This window comes from Vipera berus (genome assembly GCF_964194415.1).
Source record: "Vipera berus genome assembly, chromosome: 5".
Taxonomy (NCBI): Eukaryota; Metazoa; Chordata; class Lepidosauria; order Squamata; family Viperidae; genus Vipera; species Vipera berus.
Window position 1 is genome coordinate 103,411,518 of NC_138207.1, and position 13,317 is coordinate 103,424,834.

General features: G+C 45.2%; 1 protein-coding gene across 1 annotated transcript in view; it reads left to right on the forward strand.

Moving 5' to 3' along the window:
• Positions 1 to 13,317, forward strand: part of ZMIZ1 (zinc finger MIZ-type containing 1) — a 276,626-nt gene that overhangs the window by 223,389 nt on the left and 39,920 nt on the right. The window contains 3 exon segments of the mRNA XM_081329950.1: positions 5,244 to 5,358; positions 8,009 to 8,226; positions 9,449 to 9,647. Coding sequence (XP_081186076.1) covers positions 5,244 to 5,358; positions 8,009 to 8,226; positions 9,449 to 9,647 — 532 coding nt within the window.

The window sequence follows — 13,317 nt, forward strand, 5'->3', positions numbered from 1 at the left end:
ATCTGAAGCAAAAAAGAGAGAGAGATCCGTCCTAAGGACTTATGGGAGCACTCAGCATCCCTTGGGGGGAACAAGGAGCGTAGATTATGATCCAGGTGTGATGACATCACACTCGTGCATTACAACCCCATGCTTGCTTTAGACCATTATGATACAACTATGTTGTCCTTGAGTGAATTCATTATTACGCTTGCGTCATCATTATTACATCATCATGGTTTGTTGCAGACCCCACTGACAGTTCCTAGAAGATGCTTTCTTTTTTTTTACCCTGCAATGAAGCTAAATTATTTGATGCTTGCAGGATCCAATCTGGGTCAGTCACCGGGACCAGAGGTTTTGAGCTTTCCACGTGGGAGCCATCTGTGTCACCAGAATGTGCGCTTTGGGCTATTCTACCCGGTGCCTGGTTGTGTGTGGCTAATTAGTTGGTAATTGGGATGCTGATGGCCAGCTATTAAGCTGTTGGTTATTGTTTCCTTGTACTGCCAGGTCATCTGGCTCCTAAGTACCAGATAAGCTGGTGGTAAATCAGCACTCCTGTGGACTGACTTTCCCAGGCTTCCGTCATTTCCCTGGCTGTTTTTGTACTTGCTCGGCCAACAATCTTAGTAGCTTAGTGACTCCAACACAGGTCCGAATGCTGGAAACTCTGAAACCTCTGGTCCCGGTGACCAACCTAGATTGGATACTGCAACAATTATCCTGGGACACAAATGTTTGCCTTCGTTCGTATGTGATTACTCCGCTGCCTAACGGTAGGGGTGTTTGGGGACCTTTGCAAATGGTTCATTTGCTTCTTCTCTTCAGTTATGGTGGGAAATGTTGTGGACAACCCCATGGCGGATCATGAGAAGCGGCAAAATGAAATGCACCAAGAGGAGTAGGAAACATTTGCAAAAAAAAAAAAATAAATAAAAATAAGGACGTTTCAGAGGACAGGATGAAACGAATGGACAACTAGAATTTCTAGCCCTTTTTTGTCCCAGAACCCCACAGTGGGAGCTACATTTGAACGTCATCCCTCCTTTTTTTTTTTTTTGGTAATTCTCTGATGAGATAATGTATTTACACATTAATGTTACAAACAGGAGCCTCTTCAGAGCGAAAATAGATTTTTCAAACTTGTCCACTGAAGTCAGTCCAGCTTTAGATGTCTATATTCTGGAGTTTCCTAACCTGTTTTAGGAAAGTATATAGGTAAACTTGTCTCTTGTGAATTCGAAAACAAACTACCCCTATCTATTCTAGCACACGATTTTAAAAAAAAAAACTTCGGCAGGCTGAGGGCCCTGTTAATTGGTTTTTTGTTTCGTTTCGTTTCGTTTCCTTCAATTTCAAACCAGATTCGAGAGTTGAACATTGGTTGCATTTTGACTGAACTTTCCCCCCCAGCCCACCCCCCACCCCCCGTTGATTCTTTCAACAAATCCCGCCAGCTTCTCAAAGAACTTACAGAAATGAGATTTTAATAGTTGATAAAAGAGCACGGTGTTAACATTTGCAGGTTTCAATCTTTACAATGGCTACACCTCATCGTAAGATCCAATTCTATCTTTCAGATTTGAAATGGATCATTTCTTCTGTATAAATGACCTAAGACAGGGCTCCACTTTCTGATATTTCCTCCCTCCTTCCTATTCTCCTTTTTTAAAATAAATAAATAAATAAATAAATCTCTCAATAACAAAGTAAATATTACGGCTGCCCTTTGGTGCATAGCGTGTTAGTTTAGCTATCTAAGCCGCCATCTGAAACCGTATTTAGTGGAGCCTCTTTTTTTTTTGTTTGTTTGTCTCCTGTATCTAAGACAACTTACCTTTCTGTGAATTGTTTGTAGGAAGCCTTGATATTTTATAATGAAGTTTTCTTTCCTTTATAATGGTGACATCTTACACCCATGCTCAAGGGTAGCCCCCCCAGCATAAAGATTCTTAACAATGAATCCTCGTTAAAAAGATATCTCAGACCCATTTAGTTCTGCCCTATGTGTCCATCCTTTTTTCTCCTCCTTTGCCTCATTCATTTTCACCCAGTAAGAGTAGCTATTCAATTTTGACCCTCTGGACTTGCACCCTTAGCGAACGATGGGAGCTGCATGATAGCCTTTTAATCGTCATGGACACATCCACTGACCGTCCTTAAGCGTTGCACGTGAGCACAAATATTTTCCTTTGTGCACAGCGAAATGGGCGCTTTTAATTCTCTCGCATCATTGGTCCTAGCAACAACGGTCTATGGAGATTCTCAGCCATCCAGGTCGTAGTTATCTCCTTTTTCACGAGGCAACTGGACTTTCTTGTTTTTCTTTGAAGACGTTTCGCTTCTCAGAATAATAATAGAGTTGGAAGGGACCTTGGAGGTCTTCTAGTCCAACCCCCCCCCCAAGAAGCTCTGACTGGATGGTGGGGAACGGAAGGATTTATACTCCTTGCAGACGGCTGGTCATTTGCATCCTTTTAGAGAGTCGTGGAGGCCACTTGGAGGTTTGTCTGTGTCCTCGGGGTCAGCTGAGTGGTACAAACGGGTGTGTTGAATGCTGTGTTGAAGGGACACAGGGCAAAAGACACCCTGCAGCCCAGAAAGCTCCACACCCATTTGCACCGCTCAGGTGACCCCTGAGGACACAGGCAAACCTCCAGGTGGCCTCAACGACCCTCCAAAAGAAGACAAATGACCAGCCGTCTGCAAGGAGTATAAATCCTCCCATTTCTCCACCATCCCGTCGGAACTAAAGAAGCTTCTTGGACGAGAAGCCAAATGTCTTCAAAGGAAAAAGAAGAAAGTCCGAGTTGCCTCCTGGGAAAACAACAACAACAACACTGAGTAAATCAGATAATTCAGCCCAACGGGAGCTGCAGCCCCAGCTTTATTTTTTTATATATATAATGATATGTTCCCCAAATTTCGTAGTCACACCTCAGTTGCTTTGCGTTTTCACGTCTTCTTGTTCAAAGGTGTTACGGGCGTGCTTGTCCCTTAAACAGATCAAACAGATACAAGAGGGTAATGACAACTAAGAGGAAGTAATCTGTTTTGCTGCACATTTGTTATTGCGGGCATGAATCAGGCACATATGGGTAGTCCTCGATTTACGACATTTAAAGTTACAAGGGGGCTGAAAAAGGTGACTGACGACCGTTTTTCACACTTGCGACCGTTGCAGCATTCCCCGGGGTCGCGTGATCAAAATTCGGACGCTGGGCATCTGACTCGTATTTATGACGGTCGCAGTGTCCCCTTGGGGAGTCAACGGGGGAGGCTGGGTTCGCTTTGCAACCACGTCCCTAACTGAATAACTGCAGGGATTCACTTAATAACTCTGGAAGCAAAGGTCCTAAAATGAGTCAAAACTCGCTCGACCAATGTTAACCGAAATTTTCGGCTGAGTCGTTGTCGTAAGTTGAGGACTATTGGTTAGAAGGTAAAACACGTGCCTGAGGAGAATCTGACGAGAGCAGGAAGGCTACTGTGGTGAATTTGGAATAAGACAAGATAACCTTTATTGTATTTTTTTTTAATGTGGGCACGTTGGCACGCATTAAAATGAAATGTAGTTGCTTGTTCTCATACACGTGTGTACATGAATGTCACGACTATCGGCTGTTGGATGACTTAATCATGATTTCTACCATATTCAGTCCTAGGATAGGGAACACCACGGAGACGTAGAGGGAGGTATACAATTTCTGTCTTAGTCTGCCAAGCTTGACTCATCTATAAAAGGAATTTTGTAATAAGACACCCCCCCATCTAAATCTGATCAGTGAATATAATTTCTAGCAATAAACGATCCTAATTAGCTGTGACAGAAAATGCATCGTTTTCTGAACTCAGGATTTCAATCATACAGTCATTTTACATTTGTTTCACTTTTTAAAAAAAACAATGTTCCAAGCCTATCATATGTATTATTTTATTTCACTTTATATGTTTGTATCTCATTTTTTTATTTTTATTTTTACAAATAACTCAAGGCCACAAACACACACAAGATTCCTTCTTTTATTCCCCACAAGCACCAACTTTGTCAGGTGAGCTGAGTTGAGAAAGAGAGAGGGACAGGCCCAAAGTCACCCAGCTGGCTTTCACGGCCTACGGCAGAACTAGAACCCACAACTTCTTGGTGATTGGCCCAAAGTCACCCAACCAGCTTTCACGGCCTAAGGCGGGACTAGAACTCACCGGCTCCCAATTTCTATCCTGCCACCTTAACCAGCTCATATTAGTATTGGGGAGCCCACGGCCATCCTCGAGATTGTTATTTCCGGATTGAGACCGGGGAGAGGCGGGGGGGGGGGGGGGGGAGAAAAAGCAGGATGCCGAGAAAGAAGTAAATCGGGATAAAATGTCAATCAAGGCTTTGCAAGCCAACATTGAGTCTTAGCCACCCTGCCCCAGTAGCCTTCATGAAGAAACCCAGTTCAGAGATAGCCTGTTTGGTTTGCTCCTGTCATTATAAATGGCTCTCTGATTTTGTTCGATCGAAGGGTTGCTTTGAGCCAGGATAGAAAGCGTTGGCCACAGAGGGTTACAGCAAAGCTCAGATGGCAAGAAAGACAGTGGGTCCTTGAATTACAACTGCTCACTTAGTGACTGTTTGAACGGCACCGGAAAAAAAAGGGACTTAGGACCAGTTTTCGCACTTAAAACAGCCACTGCAACGTGGTCCCCTGATCAAAATTCAGGTGCTTGCAACTGGCGTGCACTTAGGACAGTCTCACTGCCCCGGGTTCGTGCGACCGCTTTTTGTAACTTTCCCAGCTGACTTCTGACGAGCAAACACCGCGGGGGGAAGCCCGAATCCCAAGGCATACACATGTTCTATCAGGTACCTGCATCCAAAACGTGCTGTGCCCGGGGCTACGTTGACGTGACGTCGGCACCGCAACATTTACCCCTCACCTGGTTTCATTCCCATTTGCTTTTCGTGCATGTTGTCATACATGTTTTGTGTTCCCTCTTCAATCCCATGCGTTTCTTCTCTTCCCGGCTCCCAAAACGGTCCCCGCTCTCCGCAGCCCAAGAGGAACGATGAACTCCTGCAAGGTTTCCATCTCTGTCAGGAAAGTCCACCACGTTAGCTAGAAGGGAAGCCCGTTCAGAAATGAAAAGATGTCTCTTCTCCCCCACCCCTGGCAGTCATTTGTACGAAAGTATTAAAAGGGTGACTTGATCTACCACGTGTGTCTCTTCCCCTTCCCCCCTTTTCCCCCCCTTCTCTCTCTCTTATTTTATTATAGTGATGGATCATTTCCTTATGACTCTGTTCCTTGGCAACAAAACAGTAACCAGCCACCAGGCTCCCTATCCGTGGTCACGACAGTATGGGGTGTGACTAACACATCTCAAAGCCAGGTAAGCATCTTTTGTTGTAAATCTTCTCTCCGTTTCTGTTTTTCAGGGATGGTCAGCTTGACGCCCCTTCCGCCTCCCGGAGGCTGAGCAACGTTTGGTTAGGTTACGAAGTTGATTCAACAGGTAGTTGAATCTACTATGGAGCGTCCTCTTGCTAGGATGAAGCTAGATCAGGGGTCCACAATATGTGGCCCGCGGCCCGCTACCGGGCCGCCACGGGACAGGCTGTCCAGTGCACCTACGTGTGTGCGTGTACTCACACCCACTCTGCTAGCGCCGTGGCAAAAATGGGGCACCACGTGGCAAAAACAGGGTGCTGCGTGGCAAAAAGGGGGCAGGGCTAGCGAGTGTCATGCAGGCACTAGTGCCACCCCATTTATGTTGCCGGTGTGCTTGCGGCCCCGTTTGCACATGCAAATTGGTTTTCTGATTTTCTGGATTGCTACTGTCCCAATTTTAAGTCGACACATTGGTTTACTGGGACCTGTGCAGTTGGCAGATCTGCGGGATAGCTCTCTGCTGGATGCTCCTTCTGAAATACAAGTGTGTACTCACAAGTACTGTGTTTGTCTAGAATGGCTAAGGCACGTCTCTCGCTCTGTAGAGAAGCACTCGTTGAGGGCCACAATGTTTTTACAAGTTGAAAAGGACGTTAAGTCACAAAAGATTGGATGTAGCCCATCTCTGTTCTGTGAGTGGCCAAGGGATGGATGCAAACAGATCAGGCACTACAACCGTTGGGTCGTCATAGGGTGTTGAAAGAAGCAATAGAGATTCACAGAGATAATTGCTCTTTCCTACTTGGTGTTGCGTAGTCCTAAAGCAGAAGCATCTGAACAGACTTTCACTAAGCTAAGGGGGAAAACTTGAGACTTTGGACACATGTTTTAACCTTCCCTTCTGAGCGTGTTGTAAGACCCCTGGGGGGGTTGTTCTCCCCAGCCATAGACTTGTCTGGTTTTCTCTACTTCATTTCACAATTCTGTTTACACCACTACAAAACTGATACTCGATAATTTACAGTGTCTGTTAAACTTCAGCCACCCACCCAGATTTGGAAGGCTGTATCCAAGCAAGGCTGTGAGCTTGGATTTTACTGATCTGGCTATAAGTTATGGCTCAGAAGAAGAAGAAGAAGGAAGTCCCAAAGGTGTTTTCACTAAAACGCAACTGGACTTTCTTGTCTGTTTTTTTTTTTGTTGTCCTTGTTTTCGAAGGAAAACAAGCCAAGGAAGTTCAAGATGTTGGCTTCAGGGGTTTGTGGTCCAGCCTTGTCACCATCCATGGTATCTCTCTTGGTCCAAAAGAGTTGAATGAGTTGTAAAGAGGTTAAGCACGGTGTCTACGGAGACTCTCCATCATCCAGGTCACGGTTTCCCCAAATCTGCTTTCCAAAAGGCAACTGGACATCCTTGGTTTTCTCCTTGAAAACCGTTTGCTTCTCATCCCAGAAGGTTGTTTAGTTTATGATGAACATCCTGGATGAGAAGAGAAACGTTTTCATGAAAAAAAAGCTAAGAATATCCAGTTGCCTTTTCAAAAGCACCTTTGGGACAGTTCAAATTTGTGACTTAGGACTGTTTTTCAGTTGCGGCCTTTGCAGCATCCCCCTCCCGGTCATGTGATCAAAATTCAGACACTTGCCGACTCGTTCATATTTATGACCGTGGCTAGAATGTGGTACTGCAGGCTATTTCTGCTGGGTGCTGGCTGCCTGTTCGTGTTGTGATTCAGGGTCAGCCTGTGGGTTCGGCAGTTGGGTCGGATGATTCAGATGAGGGGGAGGAGGGGGGTGTTGAAGAAGAACTTGCTGATGATGGCTTGGAGGCTCCGCAGAGCCCCCAGCCAGGCCCCTCTTACTTGGTGGAGACCCAGCTGTGTGAGCCCGACAGTGTGGATGAAGATGACCCACAGCTGGCCCTGTTCAAGGACGCCCGACGCAGGAGGCAGTCAAGTAGGAGCAAGCAGAGAAAGGCTGTGGGACTTCTCGGAAGGAGGCAAAGAGAGGCCACGCCCTGAACTCTTATAAAGGGAGTGTTTGGGGGAGGGCTGGTTTGCTGAAAGCAACCGCTCCGATAGAGGATCAAAGCTCCGGTATCTTGTTTCATGTTTTGTTGTTTGTTTGTGTAATAAATTTGGCAGACGTATTCCAGCCTCTGCCGTTTGTACAGGGGTTGCCTTTCTGCAAGGCCGGTAGCAGGCTGGTACAGAACAGTTCGATCCTGACTGGCTCAAGGTTGACTCAGCCTTCTGTCCTTCCAAGGTCGGTAAAATGAGGGGGGCAAAAGGCTGACTCTGTAAACCACTTAGAGGGAGCTGTAAAGCAGTGTGTGAAGCAGTATATAAGTCTAAGTGCTATAGCTATTGCTGTGTCCCAAGGTCACAAGATATCCTCCTTTGTGGCCTTCCGACAAGTAAAAGTCAATGAGGAAGCTGGATTCACAACTGCAGTGATTCACTTAACAAATGTAGCAAGAAAGATCGTAAAATGTGGGCAAAACCCAGTTAACACATGTTTCGCTTAGAAATTTTGGGCCGCATTGCAGTCGTATGTTGAGGGCTAACCTGTAAGAAGGGTAAAAAAAAAATTAAAATCACAACCGTTCTTTACGCGGCCCTGGTCTGAGACGTCTGCTTCCTTTTCAACCAGGTGCTGGGAAATCCCATGGCCAACGCCAACACCACTATGAACCCATCCGGGAACCCCATGGCTTCCGGGATGACGGCCAGCAATCCGGGCATGAATTCCCCCCAGTTTGCGGGACAGCAGCAGCCCTTCTCGGCCAAGGCCAGCTCCAACCAGTCCTACATTCAACAAGGCATGTATGGACGGCCCAACTACCCTGGCAGCGGAGGCTTTGCGGGAAGGTAAGGCTGGAGCCGAGGTTGCCCTTTCCGGGCTAGTTCAGGAGAGGCATAGAGGAAGCCTGATGGAAATCGAGTTGGGTTCGTCGGGAATGTGATTCTCTGTACTCGTCGCCGAAAACAGAGAGGTGAATGTCAGAAAAGCAGTTTTCAAAGACATCCAAGATAATCCAGCACAAGTCCAGAAAGAGTGCAGAGAAGAGCAACAAAGATGATCAGGGGCCTGGAGGCTGAAACATATGAAGAACAGTTGCTGGAATTGGGTACGTCTAGTTTAATGAAGAGAAGGACGAGGGGTGACGTGATAGCAGCCTTCCAATATCTCAGGGGCTGCCCCAAAGAAGAGGGAGTCAAGCTATCCTCCAAAGCGCCTGAAGGCAGGACAAGAAGCAATGGATGGAAACTAATCAAGGAGAGAAACAACCTGGAACTAAGGAGAAACTTCCTGACAGTTAGAACAATGAACCAGTGGAACTACCTGCCTCCAGAAGCTGTGAATGCTCCAACACTGGAAATTTTTAAGAAGAGACTGGACACCCCATTTGTCTGAAATGGTATAGGGTTTCCTGCCTGAGCAGGGGTTTGGACTAGATGACCTCCAAGGTGCCTTCCAACTTTGTTGTTGATGTCTTCAACCCCCTGCTCAGGCAGGAAACCCTATACCATTTCATACAAATGGCTGTCCAGTCTCTTCTTAAAAACCTCCAGTGATGAAACATTCACAACTTCTGGAGGCAAGTCGTTCCACTGGTCAGTTGTTCTAACACTCAGGAAATTCCTCCTTAGTTCTAGGTTGCTTCTCTCCTTGATTGGTTTCCATCCTTTGCTTCTTGTCTTTCCTCCAGGTCCTTTGGAGAATAGCTTGACTCCCTTTTCTTTGGGGCAGCCCCTGAGATATGGGAACATTGCTATCATGTCACCCCTAGTCTTTCTTTTCTCTAGACTGGCCATACCCAAATCCTGCAACCGTTCTTCCTATGTTTTAGCCTCCAGAACCCTAATCATCTTTGTTGCTCTTCTCTGCACACTTTCCAGAATCTCAACGTCTTTTTCATATTGTGACGACCAAAACTAGATGAAATATTCCAAGTGTGGTCTTAGCAAGGCACTATAAAGTGGCACTAACACTTCACATGATCTTGATTCGTTAACACGGCCTTAGGACTCTATTGACCCTTTGGTGACTCCAACACCGATGTCTGTAAATTTGGTTTCTCTCCCTCAGCTATCCAGGAGGCCCTAACAACCCAGCTGGGATGGGGATGCCGCCACACACCCGACCACCAGCTGATTTCACTCAACCAGCCGCTGCTGCAGCTGCGGCTGCCGTGGCCGCCGCTGCCGCCACTGCCACGGCGACAGCTACCGCAACGGTTGCAGCGCTGCAGGAAACCCAAAACAAGGAAATGAATCAATACGGACCGGTAAGACTGCCAGTTAACTTCCGTCCTGGCTGGGGTTTTTCATTTGCGTGGTGTTTGGGTAGACGTAGAGATCACAGAGGGGGTAGGATGGCCCAGTGGTTAAAGAAAGCTGACAGCCCAGGTTGGAGAGCCGAGCTCTACACAACGGAGCGAGCTCCTGCTCCTTGTCCCAGCTCCTGCCCACCTAGGAGTTTGAAAGCATGCAGATGCGACTAGATTAATGGGTAGCACTTTGGTGGAAAGGTAGAGCCATTCTGGGAGAAATTATCTTCGGACAACACAGGCTCCTCGGCCGAGGAACAAAGGTGAGCACCGAGTCCTAGACTCGGACATGACTGGCATGATCTCCAGAGATCATTAGGGATGAAACCCAGCCTGGTTTGGGTTTATTTATTTTTTTATCTTGGACATTACTAAGTAACCCCATCCCACCCTGCTTTTTAATGGATATCTTAAATCTCTCTAAATACACTGAATTTCATTGTCCTGATTTATAGCTATTATCTCCGTCTGTGTTTTAATTCCTGCGAATTATTGATAATGCTTTGGCTAACTTTATAATAGGGTTAATTGTATCTGAATATTAATGCAAAGTAATCTGTGCCGAGACAAATTTGTTTTGTTTTGTTCCTTTCCTATGCATTCAGTTATAATTATTTATCTAATTATAACTGCTAGTAATTGCAAACAAATTACATATTAGAGGGCAGATAATCTTTCTAGCTAGAAATAGGCTTATCTGCCATGTTCATGTGACTAATTAAACTTTGTAATTTGCCATTACTATCAATTTCAGCCGGTATGGTCTTGTGGTTAGGCCACTAGGCTAGAGACTGTGAGTTCTAGTCCCAGCATGAGCAGAAAGCCGCCTGGGTAATTTTCGACCAATCCCCAGGAGACTCTGAATTCTAGTCCTGCCTTAGGCATGAAAGCCAGCTGAATGACTTTAAGCCAATCACCAGGAGACTGTGAGTTCTAGTCCCACTTTAGGCATGAAAGCTGGATGGGTGACTTTGGGCCAATCACCAGGAGACTGTGAGTTCTAGTCCCGCCTTAGGCATGAAAGCTGGATGGGTGATTTTAAGCCAATCACCAGGAGACTGTGAGTTCTAGTCCCGCCTTAGGCATGAAAGCTGGATGGGTGACTTTAAGCCAATCACCAGGAGACTGTGAGTTCTAGTTCCTCCTTAGGCATGAAAGCTGGCTAAATGACTTTAGGCGAATCACCAGGTGTTTGTAAGTTCTAGCCCCACCTTAGGCATGAAAGCCAGGTGGGTGAATTTGAGCCAGTCACACTCTCTGTCAGCCCAATTCCCTTCATAGGGTGGTTGTTGCTGGAAAAATGGGAGGAGGAAAGAGTATTATGCTTGCCACCTTGGTATTTATAATAATAATAAAGGCGCGAAATAAATAAATAAATGTTCACTATACAGAAGATCAGGTGGCTCAATCGATGTATAGAATGGTATCCCTTTATTTACATCAACCCGGATATAATAATTCCATAATCAGGAATTGCTAGGGAAATTGATCTCTTACCGATTTACAATAATCAACATGGGTTTTCAAACGTTCTAGCTTTTAAGAGTCCCAAGAAATATGCTTACCTGCCCCTGGGGTATATTTTAGAATAGAATAGAAAATAGAATGACAAGAGTTGGAAGGGACCTTGGAGGTCTTCTAGTCCAACCCCCTGGTCAGGCAGGAGAGCCTTTTGCCATTTCAGACAAGTGGTCATCCAGCCTCTTCTTAAAAACCTCCAGTGTTGGAGCACCCACAACTTCTGGAGGCAGGTGGTTCCACTGATTGATTGTTCTCCCTTGTCAAGAAATTTCTCCTTAGTTCTAGGTTGCTTCTCTCCTTGATTGGCTTCCATCCATGGCTTCTTGTCCTGCTCCTATATACAATTCTATTCCATTCTATATTGGAAGAGTTGGGTTTGTTTTTTTTTGTTATTCATGGGGGTCTCATTTATTTCTCCTTGGAGACCCAGAGGGGCTTCTTACTAAAAGGGCAGTAACGATTTTATAAATAAGTCATGATTGGTTGATGCAGAGCATCACTTTCATTTATTTTTTTTAGCTTGATCACTTCCTCATCCCCTTGCCTATTTCACAGAATTCTTTTTTTAAAAAAAATAGTTTAGATTTGTTATTTGGGGTTAGTCACGGTCGACCTCAGAAAGGATTTTGAAAAGAGTTTGCCGAGGAATTAGAAGGTCTATCCCAGATCGGAGGGAGAAAGGAAGTTAATTCTAGAGGGGAAAAGGACCACATTTGGCCTAGGAAATATTTCTGTTTAACTCTTGTGGTTTGTAAAGAGATTTTTATTATTATTATTATTATTCCCCATTCAGCCAGATCTGCGGAAAGCTTGCAAAAATTGAAATGCTGGTTTAAAAGAGGAAATTAAAACAAACAACAAATAACTTTAAACAGTAGTCTTTCCCTCATAGACACACCAACACAAACACACTTCAAAACAGTTAGCAGATATTAAGTGCAGAGCAAGAGGAGAATGTCTTTAAAAAAGGGAAAATCCTTTTTTTTTTAAAAAAAAAAACAACCACCTAATACCTCAAAATTAATTTATCTTTGTCCCCTGACATACGGGGTCCTGTTACAGCTTGGGCGTCCTGAGACTCCTCCTCCCGCCAGGAGCTCAAGACCACCCAGTTTAAAATACCAATAATAAAAGTAATAAGCAGAAATTTAAAAAAGACACAGCAGCCCACGAACAAATAGAAAATAAAAAATAGCAAATAGAAAAATAGCAAACAGAAAGACGTTGCTCGTGTTGAATTCTTCCTACAACGGCGCGGAAAAAGTGACTTATGACTGATCCTCACGCTTACGACCATTGTAACGTCCCCGATGGTCATGAGGTTAAAATTCAGATGCCACATATATTTTTCACACTTATGGCCATTGCAGCATCCCTCATGGTCACCCGACTTTACATTCAGATGCCTGACAACCGGTTCCCGTTTTATGATGGTTGCAGCATTCCTGGCGGGATCACGTGATCCCCCTTTTGTGACCTTCTGATGCGCAAAGTCAACGGGGGAATCCAGATTCGCTCAACAACCGTTGTTACTCATTGAACAACTGCAGCGATTCCCTTAAGCAATGTTGGCAAGACAAGTCGCAAAAGTAGGACAAAACTCACTTTCAGCATTTTCTCACTGAACAACATAAATTCTGGGCCCTGATTGCAGTCGTTAAGTCAAGGAGTACCTAGAGTGGAAATCAGATCCAAAATATAGGCCTTCACTCAGTATAAAACACACATGTGCAGATCAATCTCGGAGTCAAACTCAAGTTTTTGCTGATAAGTAGGGATACCTTCACGCTGCTTCTTAGTGGAAGCAGACGGCGTTCTTCCTGGTTTTATTCATTTTCATTTTTACTCCCCAATCGGATGACTCCCAGACTAACCAGGACTGACCTTGATCAGCCACTATAAACTCTTTCTAGTCATCCAACTCAAGTTCGCTGCTCACCCCGCCAGAGATTGCCGAGTCCCTTGCCAGAATGACTGTGTTGCATTTCCTTCCTTGGAAACGAACTCCTAGGCTCTGTTCAGACGTTGCAAAACGGGACCTAACTCAGAAGTTAAGCTGGAAGGTTTTCGTGACCTCCGTTAGGTCAACAATGGCCTCCTTCTCCGT